At 57.1% G+C, this 24,001-nt stretch overlaps 2 protein-coding genes across 2 annotated transcripts in view; one reads left to right on the top strand and one right to left on the bottom strand.

Moving 5' to 3' along the window:
• Positions 1 to 10,189, bottom strand: part of FAM83G (family with sequence similarity 83 member G) — a 30,610-nt gene extending 20,421 nt beyond the window's left edge. The window contains exon 1 of the mRNA XM_061391190.1: positions 9,558 to 10,189. Within this exon, the coding sequence (XP_061247174.1) occupies positions 9,558 to 10,064 (507 nt within the window). The 5' untranslated portion in view covers positions 10,065 to 10,189. The remainder of the gene's footprint in view (positions 1 to 9,557) is intronic.
• Positions 1 to 24,001, top strand: part of SLC5A10 (solute carrier family 5 member 10) — a 55,084-nt gene that overhangs the window by 29,406 nt on the left and 1,677 nt on the right. Inside the window, exons 10-11 of the mRNA XM_061391191.1 lie at positions 18,772 to 18,879; positions 21,203 to 21,353. Of these exons, the coding sequence (XP_061247175.1) occupies positions 18,772 to 18,879; positions 21,203 to 21,353 (259 nt within the window). The remainder of the gene's footprint in view (positions 1 to 18,771; positions 18,880 to 21,202; positions 21,354 to 24,001) is intronic.

Below are 24,001 nucleotides of genomic sequence, written 5' to 3'. Positions count from 1 at the left end.
AGGGGAGGGTGGGGGAGAAGGGGCAGTGGTGAGGCGACCCGGGGTCTCCCTGCCGCTGGAAGACCACGGCCCAGCCTCTGAGCATCTCTCCCCAGAGGCCCAGAAGCCACAGGGGCTCTGACTCCACCAACCTCTCCCTTCACACCCCAGACCTCGCCTCAGCTGAGCCCACCGTCCTCCTGACCAGGCACCTTCCCCTCCTCCTCCACGCTGGTAACATCTTCCCGTCCTTCAAACCCTGACTCAAAGGCTGCCGTGAGCAGGCCCCACATCTGTTTCTGGAGAAGCCATAGCAACCCACTGAGTGGCATGCCGTCTCTCTAAGGCCTGACCCTGAGACCCAGGACTGCATGGGCAGTTTCCCTCTGCACTGGTCCTGCCTGCCCCCACTCCAAGACCACGGAGATGCCTGCAGAAGCTTAAGGGGCCAGCAGGGGTCTCTCCCCTCAAAGTGCTCCCCAGAGGAAGGGGAGACAGTCACACCCACCTGCCCTGGAGCCCAGAGGTCACCAGAGACACGACGCACGGCAGGCAAGTCCCCAGCATTCACTGGGCACTTTCACCACCTGGAAAAGCAAGAGGTGGGTCTGGATCTCTGGGTCTGTCACTAAGGCTCAGGTGGACACAGGACGGTAGCAGCGTGGGCTCTAGACTGTCCTCCCAGAAAGCTGTGTGACCTCAGGAAGGGCCTTAGTTTCCTTGTGGGGTGATGGCAGCACCCACCTGCATGGCTATTGGCAGGTGAAGTGAACCAATGCAGGCACAGTGCCATTCAGGGTCCAGAAGCTGTGCTCAGCAGACGGAACCAACCCCAGCCCTCTGGACCCACAGCACCCTCAGGTGGACAGGCTGGAGATCACTGCCCACCATTTCTGCTTCCTTTTCTGCCAACCAGAGGGCAACCCATAGGAACACCAGGGGCTTGCTGCAGACTGTCCTAAGAGTGGGCACAGTGCCTTCAAGACCTGGGATTCCGCTTCCAGCCACAAGGGAATATCAGAGCCTGCACTTACCCACCTGCCTTAGCAATAAACACCAGGCAGAAAAGTCTGTGAAGCCGTGGCCAACAGGCAGCACAGCAAGTGCAGGGACCCTGGGCAGAAGGGAGACAAATGAGGCAGTCAGCTGCAGGACTGCCTCAGTCACCTCCAGGACACAGCAGAGTCCCGGGGCTCCCGGAGTTGAGGAGATGAAGTTTGCTCAGAGCCTGGAAACCAGGATTTTCAGGACAGAGGAGAGGAGAGGGCTGCACAGAGAAAATGCCACAGAGTTGCCTCTTGAGGATTCAACTGGAGACTGAGAGGCACTCTCTCGGTGGTGGAGGAAACCACCAAGACTGGAACAGAACTGCTGGAAAGAAGCGGCTGGAACAACGGCTGGTAATCACACAGGACCAGGAGTCATTTACGTTCCCCCAACAGAGTGCAGGCTCTAAGCACCTGCAAGAGGGTCCCCAGAAGGATACCACCTACATGATGGGCAAACATGCCCTGGACCCGAGGCCATGAGGTTTTTCTATAAAGGCCAGGTAGCAAATGTCTTAGGCTTTGCAAGCCATGTGTCTCTGACACCCCCTTCAACTCCAAAAACAGACACAGACAACTCATAAACAAATGTATACATCTCCATTCCATTATTTACAAAATCAGGCTGTAGGCCAGATTTGGTCCATTGTTAGCCAACTTCTATAGTAGACTAAATCTGCTTTGGTCCTACCTAATAAAGCTTAACAGCAAGCCTCAAAGTGTTACATTGTTTCCAAGAACTGTATCCCCAAACAAAGCTCCAAAATGTTTAAAGGAAAAAAAAAACAAAAAACAACTCCCACAACATAAAATTTTCAAGTCTAGTATCCAATCAAAAATTACCAGGCATTCAAAGAAACAGGAAAACAATGAGCCTCAAGAGGAAAAAAAAAAAAAATCGATCAAAGTGAACCCAGAACGAATACAAATGGCAGACAAAGAAGTGTGAACAGTTATAACTTCATCCTATATGCTCAAAAAGTTACTTAGAGACCTAGAAGATTTTTTTAAACAAATACCAAATTGAAACACAAGAGGTGAGTTTCAGCATTTAAGATGAAAAATACAGTGGATGGGACTAATAGAAGATTAGATACTATAGAAGAAAAGATTAGTGAGCCTGAACATCTATCAGTAGAAATTATCCAAAATGACACACACAGAAAAGACAAAAAAAAAGCAAGACAGAATAACCAAGGCCAGAGTGTCAGTGAACTTGGATCAACTCCAAAGGTCTAGAGTACGTGTAACTGGAGTTTCAGCAGGTGCTGAGGCAGAGGATGGGGGAGGGAGGATAGAAAAACATTTGAAATAAAAGGCCATAACATTCCTACATTTGATGGAAACCACTGGGCTTCCCTGGTGGCTCAGACAGTAAAGAATCTACCTGCAATGTAGGGACCTGGGTTCGATCCCTGGGTCAGGAAGATCCCCCGGAGAAAGGAATGGCTACCTACTCTAGCTATTCTTGCCTGGAGAATTCCATGGACAGAGGAGCCTGGTGGGCTACAGTCCATGGGGTCGCAAAGAGTCAGACACCACTGATCAACTACCACTTCCACTAGGCTTTTCATTTATCCCCAAGTCCAGAAGTTTGATGAATTCCAAGCAGAGGACACATGAAGAAAACACACCACGACACATCATAATCACATCACTTAAAATCAGTGAAAAAGAGAAAACCTTAAAAGCAACCAGAAGGGAAAAGACCATCAGCCAGTGAGGAACAAAGCAGACGTCTCAGAATCAACGCAAACCAGAGGACATGGGAGCAAGTGAATGGAGAAACCATTAATCTGGAATTCCCTACCCAGTGAAAACAGCTCTCAAACCAAAGATGAAATACGGACTTTTTCAGGGAAACAAGTGCTGAATTTACTCTGGTCAACCTGCACTGTGGCTGTCACCAGCCCTACACGGGTGGAGGGGCTGAGGCCTGGCGGGGGGAAGCTGAGGCTGCCCTCACTCACTAGGGTGTGGAACACCTGCCCCCAGCCCCGCCCCCACCAGCAGGGCTGGGCAGACCCGGCCGCTGTGCCTCAGTTTCCCACGATGCGACATGGTGCCTCTCCCCTCCCCACCCTGATGCTGAAAGGACCTGCAAGGCCTGGGGAAGAGGCCTCCTGGGAGCCCCAGCCTCCCAGGCAAACGGGGAGGAAGTCTGTATACAGGGTGACAATGCCAGCTCAAGCCAGGGCTAGCTTGCTGACGCTTGTACCGCTGTCTCTTCCTGGTGGGGGGCGTGGTGGGGGATGCTGTCACCATCTCAGGGTTACACAGTTGGCTGGTGACAGAAGCCTCCTGCTCCTGGCTCCTCTCCCAGAAGGGATCCTGCGTCCATTCTAGCTGTGACTCCACCCGCCGCCTCCCAGAGCCCACCCTGGGTCCTAGAACAAAGCCCTGGCAATCAGCACTGCCCAGAGAGTCACTGCCTGGGCCGCCCAGCTCTGCTACACTTTACAGTGTGTTGGGGGGCTGGGGGGTCGGGGAGGGGAGGCTATGGCACAGCGCTTCCCTCCTCAGTCATGGGGGAGTAGACTGGAAGACCTGCGGTCCCTCCCCTCTGACAGTCATCAGCTCTGGCACCTTCTTTCTGCACCATTAAGACAGAAGCCTCATTAAGGCCAATTAAAGGAGATTCAGGCCACGCAAGCGCCAAATGGCTGCAATGGGCCAAGGTCAGGAAGTACATGCAGGTCCCACCCAGCCCAGTGGCGTGGGCCCTGCCCTGAGTCTGATAGACATCGGCCACAGCTCAGGAATGCTACAGAGACCAGAGGCCGCAGAGCGTGGGGTCAGGTGACCAGGGCTGTGCCCGGTGGATGAGACAAGAGGACAAGCCTCTCCCTCTTCCTGCCGCCCCCAGGGGCCTCCAGCTTCCAGGTGCAGGATCCAGACCCAGGCCTGCACAAGCCAAGAGTTTTCAAACTGGAAAATCTCAAGTTCATCAATCTGAAACATTTAAGAACTCAGCTTCTCCAGGATCTACGAGCAACAGACATGGTGGGGTCATGGAGCATCCTAACGCCCCAGCTTAGGGGGCCTGGAAAGGACTTGCCCAGAGTCACAGAACCAGCCCCACAGGGCAAGGCTCCTGAGCCACTGGAGGCCCATGTCCTCTCTGCTGTGTTCCATCAACCCCTGCTTGAACTCCTCCAGGATGGGGGCTGGGGGGCTCACAACTTCTCAAGCCAGACCAGCCTCAGGGATAGGCCATCAGGATGACAGGGCTGAGGGAAGAGACCTGGCATTTACTGAATCCGTGCCAGACACCATGCTTTTCCCGTGCAAATCTCACAGCCCCTTTGGGGCAGGTGCTGGCATCAGATGGTGCTGAGCAGGAAGGGACGGATGATCAGACAGGTGGAGCGGTTACCTCGGGCAGCATGGCCCGACAGCAGAGCTGGGCTCAAGCACGGGTCCCCCAAAACCGAAGACTGTCTTCCCACCGCCCCACGTGGCGTTTAATCTGGGGGATCACTCAGACCTCACAAAGGAGGCTGGTGCAGCCCACCAGCCAGGGCCTGCCAGGATGAAGGAGGTGTGGCCCCAGTAGGGGGCAGTCCAGCTCCCCGCACTGAGCATTCTCATGTACATGACTGCCTTATTAAGACCAGTGCCCAATTCCCATCTTACAAACAAAGAACCTAAGGCCCGAGGTCATTCAGCAAGGGGGCCTCTGAGAGGCCTGGCCTGGCCCACCTCTGAGGGCCCAGGGGAAGGACCCTTGGCTGCAGGGTGAGCCTGCTGGACCCCCAAGACCAGAAGCTCAGTGCAAGCCTGCCACTCAAAGCCCTGGTATGTTGGACTTCCCTGGTGGTTCAGTGGCTAAGATCTGGCCTTCCCAGTGCAGGGTGCCTGGGCTCAATCCCTGGTCAGGGAACTGGATCCCCACATGCCACATGCCCCAACTAAGAGTTCACATGCCACAACTAGAAAAAACAAAGACCCTGGTGGAGCTTCAGCAGGCCCTGGCCCCTCTGAACCTCGGCTGTCATCACCTGTGACCTGGGAGTGATGACAGGCCCTGGCTCCCAGGGTCGTGGAGGGAGGGCAGGGTCGGCTGGTGTGGGGCAACCTGCCCGGGCGCTCTGGAGCCTGGCGTGCACCCAGCCCAGAAGTGCCAGCCCTCCTTCTTGGCAGAGTTGCTCCTCACTCTCCTCAACCTCAATTAAGACACAAATGCTGCTGGGTAGGAACCTTTGGAGAAGATAGGAGCCAGCACCTGGGACTATATTATCAGATGGTTCCCCACCTGGGGCTCTGGGCTGGAAAGTGCTCCCCAGACCCACTGTGTGAGGCTGGCTGGTGCTGCCCCTGGAAGCAGCCAACTGGGCCACCCCAAGGCCTCTCACGGTGTCAGGGCTGTGAGGGTACCGCCTTGTTTGGGGACAGTGAGAGTCCCTGGTCCTCAGGGGCCTTGGATCCCTGTAACTTTGTGCTCACCAGGCCTCGGGGCAGTCAGACTTCTGCTCCTGCGGGAACCCAGAGTCTAGGAGCCTCGTGAAAATACTTTTACTGCCCTGATTCAAGCTGAGGGCCCACAGTGAGGCTCCACGGCTCTCATGAGGGGCAGGGCTCAGAAAGAACAGCCGAGACACTGCTCCTCCAGGGAAAGGGGGCTTAGAGCCCCCAGAGCTAGGTCCTAGGAAGGCTCCTCCAGTGTTGGCTGGGTGACAGGTCATTTGCTCTCTGCGAGCCCCTCGTCTGCACAGACGGGACCACACCTATGCTGTGGAGCTGGGAGGATCCAGGCAGGCAAAGTGCCCGCTCAGCACCTGGGGTACAGCTGGCATTTAATAAATGCCTCATTAAGCTCTTTTATTCTCCTGGAGCCAAGCTGTGAGCTAGGATGGCAGCGTGGGAAGGCAGGGACCAGACAGAAAAGACGTGGGGTCACTCGGGCACCATGGAACCTGGTTCCAGTCCCTTCTTGCTGTGTGGCCCCAAGCAAGAAACCTAACATCTCTGGGTCTGGCCCCGGCCTGGCGGGCACAAGATCTGGTTTCGGGTCTAGGCTTTACCCCTTACTCTCCTTTGTGCCCACCCCACCGATTCCTCACCCACACATGATGCAGCCCTGCCCTCGGGGGCCCTGATGAAGAAGTCCCGTGGGGGGGAACCCTGAATGAACAACCTGCTAGAGCATCTCCCCTTTTGCTGGCCAAGGCGGGCCCTCCACAGCCCCAGCCCGACCCAGCCCGGCCTTACCCCTTCTGCAGAGGCTGCAGCCGCCCAGGCATGATGCTACAGGCGTGATGCTACAGGCCCGGCCTCTGGTATGCAGTTAGAACCCCATGGCAGGTTTTTCCCCAGATAAATCCCTGGCTCCCAGGGGCTGGGAGAAGGGCAGGCAGATGACCCTCTATCTCTGGGGCCTTCTCAGGACCACCTGCCAGTGGAGTCAGACTCTGGACCCACTAGTCTTTTTACCAGAGGAGGGTCAGAGTAGGAGAGATCCTTAAAAGGCCCCAGTGCCTTGCCCGTTTCACAGATGGCTTGACCGGGGCTTGTGCCGGGTCACAGGTGGTGGAGGAAGAGCCGGGACCTGACCAAGTACTTGTGGCTCCTGTGCTGTGGCCCATTAGTTCCACGCTCATCTCCTGGGAAAAGGGGAGAACTCAGCGTTGGCTTTGATGGGAACACGGCCACTCCCAGTGAGACGGGCTGAGTGTGTGCTGTGTCACTTCCCTGCCCCCGGGTCGGCCCGCTGTGCTGACGACAGTCTAGGCTGAGGAGGCGGTGGGCTGGGCTGTCCTGACTCAGCGCCACCAGCCCCAGCCCAGGGGCCCAGGTGGGCAGGGGGCCAGCGTTTTGGCCAGGCAGCTGGACCGCAGGGTCTCCATCCCAGATGGGGAGAGAGGGTGTTCTCCCTGCGCTGGTGCTGGGGGCAAGAGGAGGATTCGGGGGTGAGGGAAAGAGAGGTGATTCATGGGGAGAGAGAAGGCGGGTTAGGCTCCTGGCGGCCAGGCGGGCGGCCCAGGCAAAGCGCCCTGTCAGCACCCGTCAGCACCCGCCGGCGTCATGGCCCCGCCCTGCGAGCCAGGAGGCGGCAGAGCAGGGAAACGGGAGGGTCCCAGGCAGCTTGGATGAGCGGCCCCTCCCTGCTCTGCCCCTCAATGGGTCCTTTCAAGGCCAGGGCAGGACAGGCAGGGGACCTGTCTAGAGTCTGAAGACAACACCAGTCTGGTCCCTTCCCTACCTCTCCACCCAAGAGCTAGCCAGGTGACCTTGGCAGGGACTAACCTACTGGGCCTCAGTGGCTACATCTGGAAAATGGAGCAGATAACACTACACGAGACTATAAAGTGCCTGATACCCAGTAAACAGCAGCTCTGGTTATCAGGGCCGCCCCCTCCACCCTCCACACACTATGTTGGCCGTGGGTCCTGAGGTGGACGTGGCAGGGAAGACATGGGCTGGAAAGCAGGAGCAAGGCTCCCCATCAGGTGTGAACAAATCCCCCGTCCTCTATGTCTCAGTGTCCCTGGCCAAAAGGGGAGGCACTTGGCCTCTGAGGCCCCTCCTGTTGAGCCCAGGGCTCACTGCCACGCCGTAGGAGCATGGTCAGTGAGCCCCTACCCTGGGAGGAATGAAAGCAGGGCCAACGCCCACCTGTTGGGGGCTGCAGGTCAGCACCGACTGGGACCACACAGACCAGGGTGCAAGCCTGGGCGGGACTATCTCCTGGCTCTGTCCCTTTACACAGGTGATGCTGATAAGCTTGAGGGCTTTGTGGGGAGCAGACGAAGTTACAGGGGGCATGGGGCTGCATGGGATGGCTGGGTCTTAGCCCCGGACACAGAGACGAGAGAGGAGGGAGGAGGCCCTGGTGCTCAGCCTGGCCCCAGGCTCCCCTGTCTGGACCTGGGGAGACAGACCTGGATCTGTCTTTCCATTTTGGGGTGATAAAACTTTCCAGCTGTTCCCGAGCAGTCTGGGATCTGGGATCCACCTCTTTCCTACTTCCGGTGGGGAGGAGAGGCGCCCCAGCACGGCAGGTCAAGCCCCCTCTACCAGGGTCTCAATTTCTCCATTTTTAAAAAGGGGGTGGAGGCTGGGTAATGGGATCCAACAGGCACTCCTAGGGGACTGGGTTTCACAACCTCAAGCCTGGCACCCACACCAGCAGCACCCCCCTCCGCCATAGCAGGTTATTCAGTCTAAAAATTGTGACGGTCCCTCCACCCCACCTCTTCCTCACTCCGATACCCGACTCCATCCTTACTGCTTTCATCCCCGCCACCTCCGTTTCACAGAGCAGAAACCCAAAGCCCCAAAGCTGCCTGGGATCAGGCAGAGAGCCAGGCTCCCCAACACAGGCTATCCGACCCCGCCAGCCCCCTCAGGAAACAGGGACTCCACCTTTCCGGAAACTTAAGCCATGGCCATCTTGTCAGTGCCTGACCCACTTCTGGTCTCTTTGCCCAAGAGCTCCCCTGGGCCCTGTCAGCCAGGATGATCCCCAAGGCCACTGTCTGGGTTTTGAGCAGGCCCAGAATAGTGAAGGGGTTAGATTCAGCTAGAAATACCTTGCCCTGCCGGGCCAAGGCCTGAACAGACACTGCTGACCACTCACTCCTCTCTACTGAGTCCAGAGCTGGCTTATGAATCCTCACTTGCGAGGCAGGCTTTATCAGTCATCTCAGAATGTGCCTTGAAACATGGAAGCAAGAGAAGGCCCTGCTTATGGTCATGGCTATCCAGCAAGGGCCTGGCTGGCTGCCAGTGGAGAGACCCCTTCTCAGAAAGTATGTCAGTGTGTCAGCTGAATGGATATCCACGGCGGGACAAGGCACAGCTCGGCAGGGGTTGCTCCGCAGGAGGTCCAGACAATGCCTGAGGTCCCTTCGATCCAGGTTGACAACCCTCACTGGGACCTGCTCTGCTTCCACCCCCAGGAACACACCATCGCCAGTCCCCATCTCCCACTCGGGGAAGGTTCTGCCACTGCAAAGCTCATGAAGAGGCTCAGAGAGGGAGAGCTACTTGCTCTCAGTCACCCAGCACAGCAAAGAAAAAGGCACAGTTGAACTTGGATCTCCAGGCCAGCCTCGGCCAGACTCAGGCTACTTCTCAGTCTCCATGCTTACCCCAAGCCCCAGACTGTCTCCACCATCCACAAAAGCAACACCAGAGCACTTAGGAGCACGTGTGCGCAGGAACCTCCTGCTTCTCAGAGCCATCCCCGGGGACAGTGAGGGAAAGCCCTGTGATCCTTCCTGCCCCACCCCGTCCAAGCACCTTCTTTTGGGGAATCTGCTCGCCAAGTCTGAGGAAGTCAGAAACACCCCGCAACGATGCACAAAGATCTTTTGAGCAGGAGCAGCCTGCTGTCAGCGGCCAAGGGATCCAGGTGCCCTATCGCTCTGCAGAGAAACCGAGGATCCCGGCGAAGGCAGGAGGGAGGCAGCCCAACAGGCAGCCGAAAGCCCGGGCTGGGCTGAGTGCGCGCGTATGGGCGCCTGAGACACCGGGACAGGTCAGGCCTGCCCGGCTGCGTCTCTTGGGGACTCTGGCCGGCCGACTCACCTTCTGGGCCTGACTGATCATCTTGCGCACCACCTCCTTGATGTGGGCCTGCCCGTCGATGGGGGGCTGCATGTAGACGCTGGCCCGGGTCACGCCGCGGTAGGCGATGGTGTCGGGCCAGCCCAGGTCCAGCTGTGGGATGGAGCGGTCCGACTTCTGGGGCCAGTACTCCAGCGAGGGCAGCGGTTCGGCCTCGGTGGGGGTACCCTCGGCCGCGCTGGCCGCATCACCATCCTCCGGCCCGCGGGGCTGCGTGCCGGCGCGGGGGTCCTCGGAGCCGGGGTCATAGACCTCGATGGTCTCCAGGATGCGCCGCAGCTCCAGCTCCGAGAGGAAGTCGCGGATGTTCTCGCGCTTCAGCACCTCGTAGAAGGCGTCTCGGCCGTTGGCCGCCAGCGCCTCCAGCGCCAGCCGCTGCTCCTCGCTGTAGAAGAACTCGGGCTTGGCTTCGCTGGAGCGCCAGTTGACGTGGCTGTCGTCCAGGCACTGCACCTGCGAGAAGGCCATGGCGGCCGCACGCTCCGCAGCTCCGGGCCGTCTCCGGCTGGGCGCTGAGCGCTCTGGGGCCTCCGGCCGCCGCCTCTCCTCTGCCCCGGACCTGCGGGAGGGGCGGGGGGGCAGGGTCGGGTCAGAGTGCAGGCGGGGCCGGGGAGGGGCGGCCGCGCGGAGGAGGGGCCGGCGGGGGGCGGGGGCGCACGCCTCCCGCTCGGGTGCCGGTACCTGCGGGGGGGCCCGCCTCCCGGGGGATTTTTGGAGCTGCCACAGGTCCTGGCTACTTCTGGGGGGAACTAGGGTCGGCAAGGGACTCCCCAGAAGTTCCCAAGAAGGAGGGTCCGGAGTCTGCTCTCCGACGACCTCTGGACCTGCTCGGCGGCGCCCCGCATCTCCAGGGCTTCCGGGGTGGGAAGGGGCCCCCAAAGCTCCCAGCGCCGCGATCGGCAACCCTAGGGGTCTGCGCGGAGGAGGTTCGGGGCGGCGCGTGAGCGGGCGGGTCTCCCGGGGGCCGAGGGTCGGGGGTCGAGGGCGCGGGCCTGGGTTCGCTTACCGGGCGCGCGGGCGGCGTGGGCGCTGGCGGCGGTGACTAAGTGCGGTCCCGCCCACCCGGCTGCCGCCACCTGCGGTCACGTGCGGCCGGGGGCGGGGCCGGAAACATTCACATTCACCCCACCCCCGACGGACCGACGTCTGGAGGGTGTGCGCGCGTCTTCTCCGCCACCACCAGCCTTAGGTGGCCGAATTCTGAACCGCTCAGGGACCAAAATCCAAGCGCTTCTGGGCCATTGCAGCCCAGAGAGGGACAGTGTTCTCCTGAGGACACACAGCAAGGTGATAGCCTTGACACGCCCCTCCCTCACACTGCTGGTAATCCTGGTCCAACCTAACCGTGTCCAGTTTCCCAGGTGGGACAGAAAGCATGCACAGATGCTCACCCGTTGTGGAAGTAGAGTTGGGGTGCTGGGGTGGGAGGCTCTGAAGCAGGGGCGGGGCCGCTCTGACCCAGCCTCAGGGGCCCTCCCAGAGCCTGGTGTAGACAGGGCAGGCACCCAGTTCTAGGTCCCAGCCCCGGCTTCCTGCTGAGAACAACACCCCACCCCCACCCCCCAGGACTGGTCCTGCATGATGAGCCGCGCCCAGGCGCTGGGGCGAGGAGGGCGGAGAGGGGAGCAGTGGGCTGGGGTCAGGCCCAGCTCTCTGCCCTGCGTCCCTGGGGCTTGGGACCCCGGTGACGGGGGTGTGTGGGGACCACATCTGAAAGCAGGCTGCCAGGGTGGGGACAGCAAAGCCCATTAAACCTCGCCAACCACAGCCCTCACCCCGTCGCGTGCCACAGCCAGTCAGCCAGGCATCTGGCCCAGCCTTCCCACCCCCTCCCAGCCATGCACGGACTGCTTGGGGCTCTGAGGACACTGCTCTGTGCTGCAGAGGGTTGGCTGTTGACATCTCTAGGCCTGGGCCCTAGAAAACCTACCTCAGGACCCTCTCCACCCCCCGGTCTGCCTGTCAGGCTATCTCCCCTGGGTTTGCTGCCCTCAGCGGTGGTGCTGCCTCCCGGCCCAGTGTCTCTATGGTCCCATCACGGGGTCCTGCCCTCTGCCCTGGCCTGGGGGCTTCACATTGTGTCTGAACACGGTGCCCCTTCAGGTGCCCCCAGCACCTCCCAGGTAAGTGTACACACACCTGCCTCCCCACCCCCACCCCCCACAGTCAGATGTGAGAGGGATGCGGCCCCTGGGGTGAGCACAGCACTGGGAGCCCTGAAGCCTGGCTAATGGCCTCTGCAGCTGGGGACCCATTCAAGACTGTCTCTGGGCCTTGGCATCTCCTTTTGTTCTTCCCCTGGTCGGAGGCCCTGGGCTCATGAAGGGAGTCCTGGCTCTCAGGGCTGAAGGGCCTCCAGCCCTGCAGTTACCTGCCCATAATTTTAGAATCACAGGAAGCTGTTGAAAAGCCAACAGAGAGCTTGCAGGCACTCTTCACCCAGTCTTCCCCAGTGGTGCCATCTTGTATAACCACAGTGCGATAACCACAGCCAGAAAGCTGGTTCGGATTTCAGCAGCTTACGTGTGCTTGTTTATGTGCACGTGTGTACACCCTCATCACACACGTAGGTTTGTGTAACAACTGTCACGATCTAGGTGGAGAACTGTCCCCCTGCAGTCAAATATCTCCACCCTAACTCTGGCCACCACTGATCTACTCTCTGGTGATTCGTTCGGGTCAACGTATATCGGTAGCTCATTCCTTTCTATTGCTGACTGATACTCCATGGCATTCTAGTCTTTATTTCTATGGGTTTGGCATTCTTAGCCTCCACATGTAAGGGATATCATATGGTATTTATCTTTCTTTGGCTTATTTTACTCAGCATATAACCCTTGAGATCCATCCACATTGTTACAAATGGCAGGATGTCTTTCCTTCTCATAACTGAATAATATTTTCTTTTCCAATATTTATTTTATTTATTTGATTGCACTGGGCCTTGGCTGCAGCACATGGGATCTAGTTTACTGATCAGGGATGGAACCCACACCCCCTGCATTGGAAATGTGGTCTTAGCCACTGGACCACCAGGGAAGTCACTGAATATTTTCATATATATCTATATGAGCGTCACATCTTCTTTATCCATTCATCAAAAGTATTGTTTACTTCAGTCGCTCGGTCGTGTCCAACTCTTTGCAAACCCATGAACCGCAGCACACCAGGCCTCCCTGTCCATCACCAACTCCCGGAGTCCACCCAAACCCATTTCCATTGAGTCGGTGATGCCATCCAACCATCTTATCTTCTGTGGTCCCCTTGTCCTCCTGCCCTCAATCTTTCCCAGCATCAGGGTCTTTTCCAGTGAGTCAGCTCTTCGCATCAGGTGGCCAAAGTATTGGAGTTTCAGCTTCAACATCAGTCCTTCCAACGAACACTCAGAACTGATCTCCTTTAGGATGGACTGGTTGGATCTCCTTGCAGTCCAAGGAACTCTCAAGAGTCTTCTCCAACATCACAGTTCAAAAGCATCAATTCTTCGGTGCTCAGCTTTCTTTATAGTCCAACTCTCACGTATCTTGGCTATTGTGATTAGTGCTACAATGAGCAGGAGTGCAAATGTCTCTTCAAGGAGGTGATTTCATTTCCTTAAAATATGTACCTAGTTGTGGGACTGCTGAATCATATGGTAGTTCTGTTTATAATTTTTTAAGGAACCTGCATGCTGTTTCCATAGTGGTTGCACAAATTTACATTCCCACCAACAGTGTACAAATGTTTCCTTTTCTTCACATCCTGGCCAGCTCTTGTTATCTCTTGTGTTTTTATAATAGCTCTTCTTGCAGGTGTGAAGTGATAGCTTATTGTGGTTTTGATTTGCATTCCCCTGATGATTAGTGATGTTGTACAGGTACTTTACACATACCTGTTGGCCATTTGTTTCCTTTGGGAAAATGTCTGTTTAGTTCCTCTGCCCATCTTTAAAGCAGATTTTGGGGGTTTGTTTGTGGGTTTTAGTCTTAGATACTGAGTTGCATGAATTCTTTACATATTTTGGATATTAGCCCCTTATAAAATATACAATTTGCAGATATTTTCTCCCATTCTTCAAAATACCTTTTCATTTTGTTGATTGTGTCCTTTGATGTGCAAAAGTTTTTCAGTTTGATGTAGTCCCAGTTGTTTTATTTGTTTGTTTTTGCTTTTCATTTTTTTTTGCCTTTGCTTCTGGTGTCAAATCCAAAAAGTCATGGCCCAGACTGATGTCAAGGAGCTACCACCTATGTTTTCTTCTAGGAGTTTTATGGTACCTGGTTTTCATTCAAATCTTTAAGCCACTTTAAATTGATTTCTGCATGTGGTGTGAGACAGGAGTCCAGTTTCATTCTTTTGCATGTCACTGTCCAGTTTTCCCAACACTATTGATTGCAAAAACTATCCTTTCCCCATTGTATATCCTTGACTCCTTTGTCGTAAATCAATTGACCATGTATGTGAGAAGATCTGCCTGCAAGTCTGGAGACCTGGGTTCAATCCCCGAGTCAAGAAAATTCCCTGGAGAAGGGAATGACTATCCACTCCAGTATTCTTGCTTAGAGGATTCCATGGACAGAGGAGCCTGGTGGGCTGCAGGCCATGGGGTCACAGAGTTGGACATGACTGAGCGGCTAACAGCTTCACTTTCTCTTTGCTTCTGGGCTCTCTACTCTGTTCCATGGAGCTATGTGTCTGTTTGGCGCCAGTACCTCACTGTTTTGATTACTACAGCTTTATGATTTGGTTTGAAATCAAGGCCTGTGATGCCTCCAGCTTTGTTTTTCTTTCTTAAAAATTCCATTGGCTACTCAGGACCATTTATTGGTTCCATCCAGATATTTTAGGATGGTTTTTAATATCTCTGTGAAAAATATCATTGGAATTTTGATAGGGATTGAATTGAATCTATGGATCACTGTAGGTAGTATGGATAGTTTAACACTATTAATTCTTCTCATTTGTGAGCATGGAATATCTTTTCATTTTTTGGTGTGTCTTCTTCAGTTTCTTTCACTGTCTTATAGTTTTCAGTGTACAGATCTTCCATCTCCTTGGTTAAATTTATTCCTAGGTATCTTATTTCTTTATGCTATTGTAAATTTTTTATGTATTGTAAGCAGCATGTTTACAATACATAAATGAATAGCAATTTTTTATACGTTGTAAATAGCATTAAAAAAAGAATAAGATTGTTTTCTGAATTTCTCTTTCTGACAGTTCACTCTTGGCATACAGAAACAACTGATTCTGAGTATGGATCTTGTTTCCTGTGACTTTATTGAATTTGTTTCTGCAGCTTTTCTTTTCATCCTTTTCACTGATGATGTTTTACACAAAGCAAAAGCTTTAGTTTGTTTGTTTGTTTTTCTTCTTTTTGGTTTTGTTTGTTTGTTTGGGGTTTTTTTGGTCACACTGTGCAGTTTGTGGAATTTAGTTCCCCCACCAGGGATTGAACCCAGGCTCTCAGCAGTGAGGGCTCAGAGTCTTAATCATTGGACCTCCAGGGAAATCCCCAGAGCTTTAGATTTGATGAACTCTATTTTGTCAATTTTTCATTTTATGAATTATGTTTTTGATGTTAAGTCTAAAAACTCTCCATTTTGCCCCACGTTCTGATGATATTCTCCTATTTTTTTTCCTTGAAGTTTGATAGTTTACACTTAAATCTGTCGTCTATTTTGAGTTAATATTTGTGTGAGGTGTGAAGTTTAGGTTGAGTCATTGGCTGTGGATGTCCCCAGAAGGGCTTTACCAAGGAGCAAAGAGCCCGAGAACAGTTTCCCAGGACCACACAGTATGGGAGGCTTCCCAGGTGGCCTAGTGGTAAAGAAGCTGCCTGCCAATGCAAGAGATGTAAGAGACACGGGTTTGGTCCGTGGGTCGGGAAGATTCCCTGGAGGAGGGCATGGCAACCCACTTAAATATTCTTACCTAGATAATTGCAGGGAGAGAAAAGTCTGGTGGGCCACAGTCCGTGGGGCCACAAAGAGCTGGACACGACTGAATGGGCTGAGCAGGCACACAGTATGGGTTTGGGAGAACTGGACCCAAACGCAGGTCTGTGTGCTTTTCTTTTCTCCCGCTTCCTCCTGCAACATCAGGGTCTAGACTGGCTCCCAGGGATGAGCCAGGCTGGCCTGGGAGTGGGGAGCACCCTGTTTACTCCCTGAGGTGGTGTGTCAAGTGACCAGCTTAGAAGAGAGTCATTCAGTCAGTCAACAAACACAGCCACACCCTGCCACGCGTGAGCTTATGCTGTGCACGCCTGGGGCCCAGGCTCCCCAAGGGGCTCCTGCGGTAGCGCCTCTGGAGAGGCAGGAAGGCGCCCTTGGAGAGTGATGCCTTAGAGTCGAGAGGAGTCAGGAGGAGCTCCCTGGGTTTCAGAAGAGTATTCCAGGGAGAGGGAACAGCAGACACAGAGGCCTGGAGTTGTGGGTGACATTTTGGTGGTAGTTAGGGTGGTTACGTGAGCAAGAGGCTGTAGTGCCCAGCTAGAGCTCCATGGTCGTTCCTGTGGGTGATGGGGGCCACAGGAGGCTGTGAGCAGGAAGGAGTGTGGCCAGACTGATGGACTTAGAAGTTCCCACAGGGCGTGGGTTACAGGGGCTAGGTGGTAGAGCCCCCCAGTCCCCAAGCCTAGTGACTGGACTTGGCACTGGCTGAAGGGAGGGAGGACATGGAGGGCAGAGAGGGAGGCAGCCCTCAGGCCTCCAGCGTGGCCTCCACTGGGTGGGGGTGCTGATGTCAAGGTGGAGCCAGTGGGGACACCCCCACAGGCCTGCAGAGTCCAGCACCAGACAAGGCCAAAGCCTCTCACTCAGGCCCCTGGCCCTGCCTTCGGCCTGGGGCTGCTGAGTCCTGAGTTGGCACAAATGGGGGCCAGTGTTTAGCTGGCGATGACACCTCTGCTGCTGTCACAAAAGAGAGGTTGTTCTTTCCTGACGCTCAGCACAAACCCTGAGGTGCCCAGAGGCAGGGCCCCATCCTGGGAGCCTGCAGTGGGCTGCGACAGGCTGAATAAACCTGGGCAGAATCTCCTGACTCGGGCTTTTCAAGCCATTATGTGGCTGTGACTCTTCATCCGTCCCTCCGGGAGGGCTGAGTCCTCCAGGTGCCAGAGCCGGCCAGGCCAAGCCCAGAACCTGTTGGGAGGGGCCAGTCACCTGCCCTCACCTGGACCCAGAGTCCCTCCAGGGGACCCCGGGCTGTATCCTGGGTCTGACTATGTGTCCTAGGCAAGTTATGCCCTTTCTGGTCCTGAGTTCTCACATCTGCACAGTGGTGGGCAAGGCAGCTGGATCAAACAGTGCCTGAACTCCCCCCTAGGGCTTCATGGGCTCCTTTCTCCCTTTCCTTCTGGCCTTCTGTGCCTTTCCCCTTCCTCCAGCCATTCACTTATTTACTCACTCATTCATTCACAGATGTTCACAGACTATCTTCTCTGGCCCAGCCCTGGACTGGGTGATACCTGGGAGCGGAGATGATTCAAAGCCAGTGTCCGCCCTTGGGGAGCTCCCAGTCTGGTGGAGGAGGTGAAATATGCAAACAAATAATTGTGATTCAAGCCTGGGCTTTAGGAGGCCTTGGGAGGAAGCTGCTCTGCCTGGGAGGGGTTGGGGGACAGTTATGGAAAGCCTCCGAGAGCTAGTCCTTTGCAACAGGCGTGAAGCCGGAGGCAAACAAGGGTAGGGATGGAGCAGGAGCAGTGGGAGGAGGCAGCCCAGCCGCGTCTGCCCAGGCACAAAGGCGTCGGGTGCTGGGTGTGTGTGAGAAAATACAAGCAGGTCAGGGTGGCCGGCACGGGTGCTGGGAAGACAGGACCTGGGCCCAGCTGTCCAGGGCCTTGAATGTTGACTGTCTGAATGTCGTGGAAAGGAATTTTTTTTCCAGGAAACCATGGGCTCCAGAGTTGGGGAGGGGGCTCCTGACAAGGAAGTGACAAGAGCAAAGCCGTGACTCTGAAAGGATGAGGCTGCAGAGGGTGGAAGAGGGCCAGTGAGAAGACAAAGCAGCAGGTGGAGGGAGCCCAGTGGAGGGGGCAGGTGACGGGAGGAGCCCCCATGGGCTGGGGGCTGGTGCACTGGAAGTGGGGGCTGTCGGTACAGATGTCCTAGGAGCCTGGCGCTCAGGATAGGCTGGGCTGGAGACGGGCCGAGGATCGTGGGGGCAGAGTGATGCTACTCCAGTCCCACTGGCTCAAGGGAGGAGACCTGAAACCCTCCGTGGTGGGTTGGGCATCTAAGTAGGGATCTTAACCCAGGAGCGCTCGGTCCATGAGGAGGGCTCAGTGACAGAAACGTCGATGCTACACGTGGAAACATTCTGACCCCAAACAGACCCCTGTGCCGAGCAGCTGCATTCCCGTTGCCTGTTCTCCCTGAGCGCAGGTCACTCTCTGTTGACCTCTGCCCCCCTCCCTGCCCCCACCACCGCTGAAAACCCAGGGGTCAGGGCCGATGGTGCTGGAAGGGAGGCGGAGACTTCAGATTCAGTCCGGATCTGGGTCGAGGCCCTGGACGTCCACTCAGAGGGCATGCAGTGGGTGCTGTCTCCGCCATGGGGAATGTCAGCAGCGAAACCTGGGTTCCATCCTTACGGCCCAGATGGAGGAGATGACTTTTGAGCAGCCCGTGGGAAGGCTTGGGAGAGGGAGGTTGGGTCGGGGGGAGGCTGGAACACCATGAGAGGAGTGTGCAGAAGGAGACCAGCCTGGAGGAGCCTGGCGTCTGGCGAGTCTTGTGGAGGGGCCTCCATTCTTGTTTGAAGAGTCCTTTGGAAGCTGCTGGAGACAGTCTGAGGGGAGGGCCTTCACCTGCTCCTCTGGGGAGAAGGGCTGGGGGCAGGAGGTAGGGGGAGGGAGACGGCAGATGGTAGACTGACCACTGACCACTGACCACTGCTTGGGCAGGCAGCCCTGCAGGGGAGGCCCGGCCCCACGTGGGGACAGGGAGCCAGCGTCGTGGGTATGGACAGGCTCATGGTGATGGACAGAAAGGCAGGGAGAGAGGGTGTCTAGGGACAGAATAGTGCTCCAAGACTGGCCCCCTCCTTGTCTGTCACCCTGGCCGGGAAACTGAGGCTCAGGGCTGAGCAGCAGCTGATGGCAGGTGGTAACAGAGCAGGTCCAGCCAGGCTCCTTGCCCACCCCAGGGTGGCGGGCAGGCCAGGGACACTGAGGATCCTTCTCCTGCAGATGACGTGGGCTGTGTGGTGCCAGCCGAGTGCCTGCGGGCCTGCGGGGCTGAGATCGGCTGCTCCAACATCGCCTACCCCAAGCTGGTCATGGAGCTGATGCCCACGGGTGAGGCCCTGGCTGGGTCTGACAAGGGGCCCTGGGGGTGGTGGAGGCCACTCTGGATCCAGCGTGATGCTGTGTGACACCTGGGTGGGATGTTCTGCTCCTGGGGGAAGAGAGGAAAGGAATCAGAAAGCATGTAGGGTGCCCACCGTGCACCAAGCACCATGCCCAGGGGGTCGCACAGGACTGACCTGCACCTGCTTCTCAGGAACCCTGGTGCTCTAATCATCATACCCTCTTTGTTTTTTTTTTAAATTTTTTGCAACCCTGCAGGGCACACGGGATCTTAGTTCCCCAACTAGGGACAGAACCTGCACCCCCTGCGGTGGAAGCACAGAACTCTAGGGAAGTCCCTTATCATCCTGGCTTTACAGATGGGGAAGCTGGGACCCAAAGGTGCCCTGGATGGCCAGGGAAGTCCCTTATCATCCCAGCTTTACAGATGCATAACCTGGGACCCAAGGTGCCCTGGCCAAGGTCAGGTGACAAGCGAGCTGCAAAGCTGGAGTTTGAACTCAGGGCTGGGGGATCCTCTTAGCCTGTGCTGGCCCTGCCCCCAAGAAAGGCTGCCACGCTTTCGTCCTTCAGGCCTGCTGGGTGTCAGGCCCACTCACAAACGACCTCTCCTATATGTTATGAGGCAGAGTTCTTAGCTGTGTTTACAGATGTGGAAACTGAGACACAGATGAGAGGAAAGTGACTCGTCCCAGGCTTGTAGCTTGTGGCTAAGACACAGAGCTCAGTCTCTCTGGCCCCCAAGTCCACTGTTGACTCTGCCGGGGCCCGAGGCGCCCAGCCCTGCCTTGAGCCTACAGCTTCTGCCTCCCTGAGACCCTGCAGACCAGAGAACATGGGTGTGTTTTGGCCATTTCCACATTCCCGGCCAGTGGGATACAGGATGTGAAAGCAGATCACGGTGAGGGGTGTGGTCCCACTGAAGCAAATGGAGGAGACGGCTGTCCTCTGCTGGCTTCACCTCCTGATTCTCAGCATCCCACTGTGGGAGCTCGGACCCCACCCTGCTCCTCTCACCCTCCCTCCCTCCCAGACCAGGCCTGGGTTCTGCCGCTTGCTGGCAGAGATATTTGGGGCAAGCCTCTTCCCTGCTCATAGCTTTGTGTCCTCATTTGCAAACTGGGGATAATGATGCCTACTCACCCCTCAAAGTGGTTGTGGGATTAAACACAGCACAGGGAAACTGACTGGCACAGGGGTTGGCTGCCCTGTGGGCTCGCACCTTGGGGCGTCGTCTGCCTCTACTCTTCAGAGGGGCTCACCACAACCCCTAGAGATCCAGCTCCAAGATCTTGAGCTCCCCACCTGAGAAATGGGAGGAGAATAAACCCCAAGGTAATCCACCTCCCTGAGCAGGAGAAGGAGGTTGGAGAAATGTTTGAGGGGGAAACCATGATTTAACTCACTTTGCTTTGGGCCCCATCTCAGCCAGCCTAGTGAACAGAGGGAGCTATGAGATGCCTGGAAGTCACACAGCAGGTCAGACGCAGAACCAGGGCCAGGCAAGCAGTGGCATCTACCAGGCTGAGCCCTCGGAGGAGGTGGCATTTCCTGGAGTCAGGGAGGGGTGTATAGGTGTTGTGGGGGTGGAGGATAGACAGGGAGTCTACAGAGGTGGAGGAGGTGCTTACACACTTGAAGAAAAAGCACAAGAAACTTTGGAGACAGACTTGTGCCAAAGCCCAGAGAGGGAGCCAACCAACCTAAAGTCACACAGCACTGAGTCTCTGTACCCTCAGCCCCTTTGGAGCCTACAACCCCCAGGAGGCCTTGCACAGCAGGGCCTTGCCCACCTCAGTGCGGGCCCTTCATTCATTTTCAAGGGCTTTTATCCCCCAGGTGGGCAGCCTTATCTCCTCTCAGCCTGCCTGGCAGCCATGCACAAAAAGTAGCAGAAACCGCAGGCTCTGGGCCCCTGCGCCCTGCCCGGGGTGTGGGCTCCAGGCTGAGGGTCCCTTGTCACTCCCCCACTACCCCTGGGTTTTGCCTCTGGCCTGCTGTGCCTCCCTGGGCAACTCTCTTCTCCTCTCTGAGCTTCCACCTCCTCACCTGTCAGATGCAGTCCGGTTGTGGAAGCACTCTGTCAACTGGCAGCTCTGTAGAAAGAAGAGGCTGAGAGCAGACACGTTGCCTGCAGCCGCAGGAGCCCACTGTCAGCCCCAGCATCCCAAGTCAGGGTCTTCCTCCCACCACCTCCAACACCCTCACCCCAACCCTTCTGGGCCTCTGCCTGCGGGCACTTGGAGGGGCCTCATCAGTAGGGCCCAGGAGCAGCCCAGGGAGGTCACAGTGGCCTGTACCCCTCCCCCAGGTCTGCGGGGGCTGATGGTCGCTGTGATGATGGCTGCGCTCATGTCCTCGCTGACCTCCATCTTCAATAGCAGCAGCACCCTCTTCACCATGGACATCTGGAGGCGGCTGCGGCCCCGTGCGGGCGAGCGGGAGCTGCTGCTGGTGGGACGGTATGGGGGAGGGGTGGGGAGGAGGACTTCTCCAGCACACCCTCAGCCCAGGAGGAACCCCCAGAGGTGGGCACTGAGGGATGAGTAAGAGTTTGCTGGTCGGAGATAGAATGATGCCAGGAAGGAGAGGAGAGGAGAGGCCAGAACATCCTGCGCCTACCTTCCATATCCAGCCCCTGGCCATGCCCATCCTGGGTAGCTCTCTTACTCCAGTCGGGACCTCTGAGGGAGTCTGCTGGGAAAGCCCCCTTCCCCAACACCCAGAGATGTCTTCCCTGGGTCTGAGCCCCTAGTCCCCTGTTGTATCCCAGTTGCTGCAGACATGCCGGGAGCCAGTACTTGGGCGTGGCCACACCCAGGCTGTAGCTGTCCCTCTGGCCCCACTGAGCTTCTGCCCACATCCTCTAAGCCCTGCTTGTTCCGTTCTTATCCCTCTATGACTCATCTAATCTTTCTAGAATCTGCTCAAGTGCCCCTCCTCCTGGCAGCCCACCTGATACCCCCGGGCAAGGACTGAGTCCCCTCCCCTGGAAGGCCCCTGTAGGAACTAGAGCCCAGTGGCTCCCATAGATCAGGCAGGTCTTGTAGGTCCCACTGGTGTTCTGATGCCCCTCCTGTGGGTGTAGCTGTGTCTGGCCCGGCCCTCCATCCCCAAGCTTGGCTAAGTCCCCAGGAGCTCCCGGGCTGAGACTCTGTGATTGGTGAAGGGGAGCTGGTGCCCTCTCAGGGGTCCCGCCCCCAACTATCTCCCTCTGAGCCATGCGACCCCCACTTTGCCCGCCCCAGGGACCCTGCTCTCTGGTGCTGGGCTTGACCCAGCAGTGCCCCCTCGGGCTGAGAGTGCATGGCACCCATCCTCAGGGTGGGGTCCCCTGAGCTCCGGGCAGCTGTCCCGTGACGCAGTACAGCCGCCTGTGTTGGGACACGCCAGCCGGCAGGTATGGGCTCCTGCATGGCCCGGGCCTCATCCAGGGCAGGGAGCCCCTCCCTCTACTCCCAGGGTCGGCACCTGGGCCACTTTTCCCAGCCAGGTGACTCCCTGAGCCCCTCCAGCTCCAGCCTCCCGGATGCTGGGACTGGGCATTCTCCTACTGCCCAGGGGTTTGCCTCGCCCCCCTGGCCGGACACAGCAGACTCAGGGCCCCTTTGGTGGCTCCACAGCCCCTGCCTGCTGTTTCCTGGCCAAAGTCCTGAGCTGGTCTCCCCTCCATGCGGCCCACCCCACAAACAGCACCCTTGGCCCACCTTCACGCCCATCCCCTCAGGCAAGCCCACCCTGGGCCCTGCCAGCCTGCCTGTGGGCGCACAGCTGTGTGATGTGGGCCTGGCTGCTCACCCTCTCTGGGCCCCAGGGCTCAGCCCTACCATCTGCCCTCTTGAAGCACCAGCACACCCCCAATACCTCCAGCCTGCTTCCTGCCTAAAACAGCACCGCTCAAGCTGTGTTTCCCCAATGCGGGCTCTGGGTCTCTGGAGCCCCAGTCCAAGAAGAGACAGAACACAGGGCAGGGCAGCAGGGGTCCCCCAGGAGCCTGGCATCGCCTCAGGTGGGGGGCTGGAGGAGCCACCACAGGCCTCGGAGTGTGATCACTTCATGACCGGCGTCCGGAGCCTCACTCCCTGGTCCTCCCTGCACCCACCCCTGCTTTTCAGTCCGCTAGTGCCGGGCCTCCCTGGGACCCAGAGAGGTCTCAGAGACACCTGGCCTTGTGGGGCTCCCCTAAAGTGACCACAGCTGCAGCCCAGGGACAGTGGAGGGGGCCTGCCCACCCGACAGCAGAATGGGGTTGGGGGGGGGCAGGAAGACTTCCTGGAGGAGGAGGGCCTCGAGCTGGGCTTTGGAGGATGAGGAGGCTTTGCTGGGGGAGGAGCTGATTAGGGCATTCCAGGCAGAAGGAACAGCCTCTGGGTTTCGGGTCCCTCAGGCAGCCTGATGGGGGCTGAGTCAGAAGAGCAAACCCCAGAGGCTGGTGAGGGCCAGGGCCACACTTTAGGCTGGCTGCAGAGGCCCAGCCCTGTGAGAGATGCTGAGTCTGGTGTTGGACGCAGGGCCTGTACAAGGAGGGTGGGGTGCAGCCTGCCTGTGCCTTTGAAGAGGGCAGTGCCCGCCGCCTGCCAGGCGGAGGGTTAATTAGCCCTAATCAAGGGGGCGCCTCCTTCCTCCACCCTCTCCCTCAGGCCAGGAAGGGGAGGACCCGCCCAGCTGCACATATGGCCTATTGCTGTCCTTTCTGGGGTCCCGGAGGGTCCCACCCATCACCCACCTTGGGGGTGAGGGACATCCAGGTGAGCCAGGATACAGGCAAGGGGCCCTTAAGCAGAGAAGAGCATATGGACACCTAGCCCCAGTTTTGTCCCCCAATGCCGCAGGGGCCCCTCTTCCTGGAAGCCCTCCTGGATTGGTGCTTCCTCTGGGCTCCCTTGGCCTAGCCCTGAGCACACGATGACAGAACACCCCACTCCGGGGGCAGCACTGAAACCAGGCCCGCTTGTCACCAAGACCTAGCCCCAGCACCCCATCCGTCTCTCAGGCAGGCTCCTCATGAATGCTTCATGGAGGAATGAGTGAAACACGTCCCTGCTGGTGTCGGGGGGCGGGGGGGGGTTTAGAGGGGGCAGGAAGGGTGCTCACACCAGCCAGAGGCAGG

This window comes from Bos javanicus, chromosome 19 (genome assembly GCF_032452875.1).
Source record: "Bos javanicus breed banteng chromosome 19, ARS-OSU_banteng_1.0, whole genome shotgun sequence".
Lineage (NCBI taxonomy): Eukaryota > Metazoa > Chordata > Mammalia > Artiodactyla > Bovidae > Bos > Bos javanicus.
This window is presented reverse-complemented; position numbering and strand designations above follow the sequence as displayed.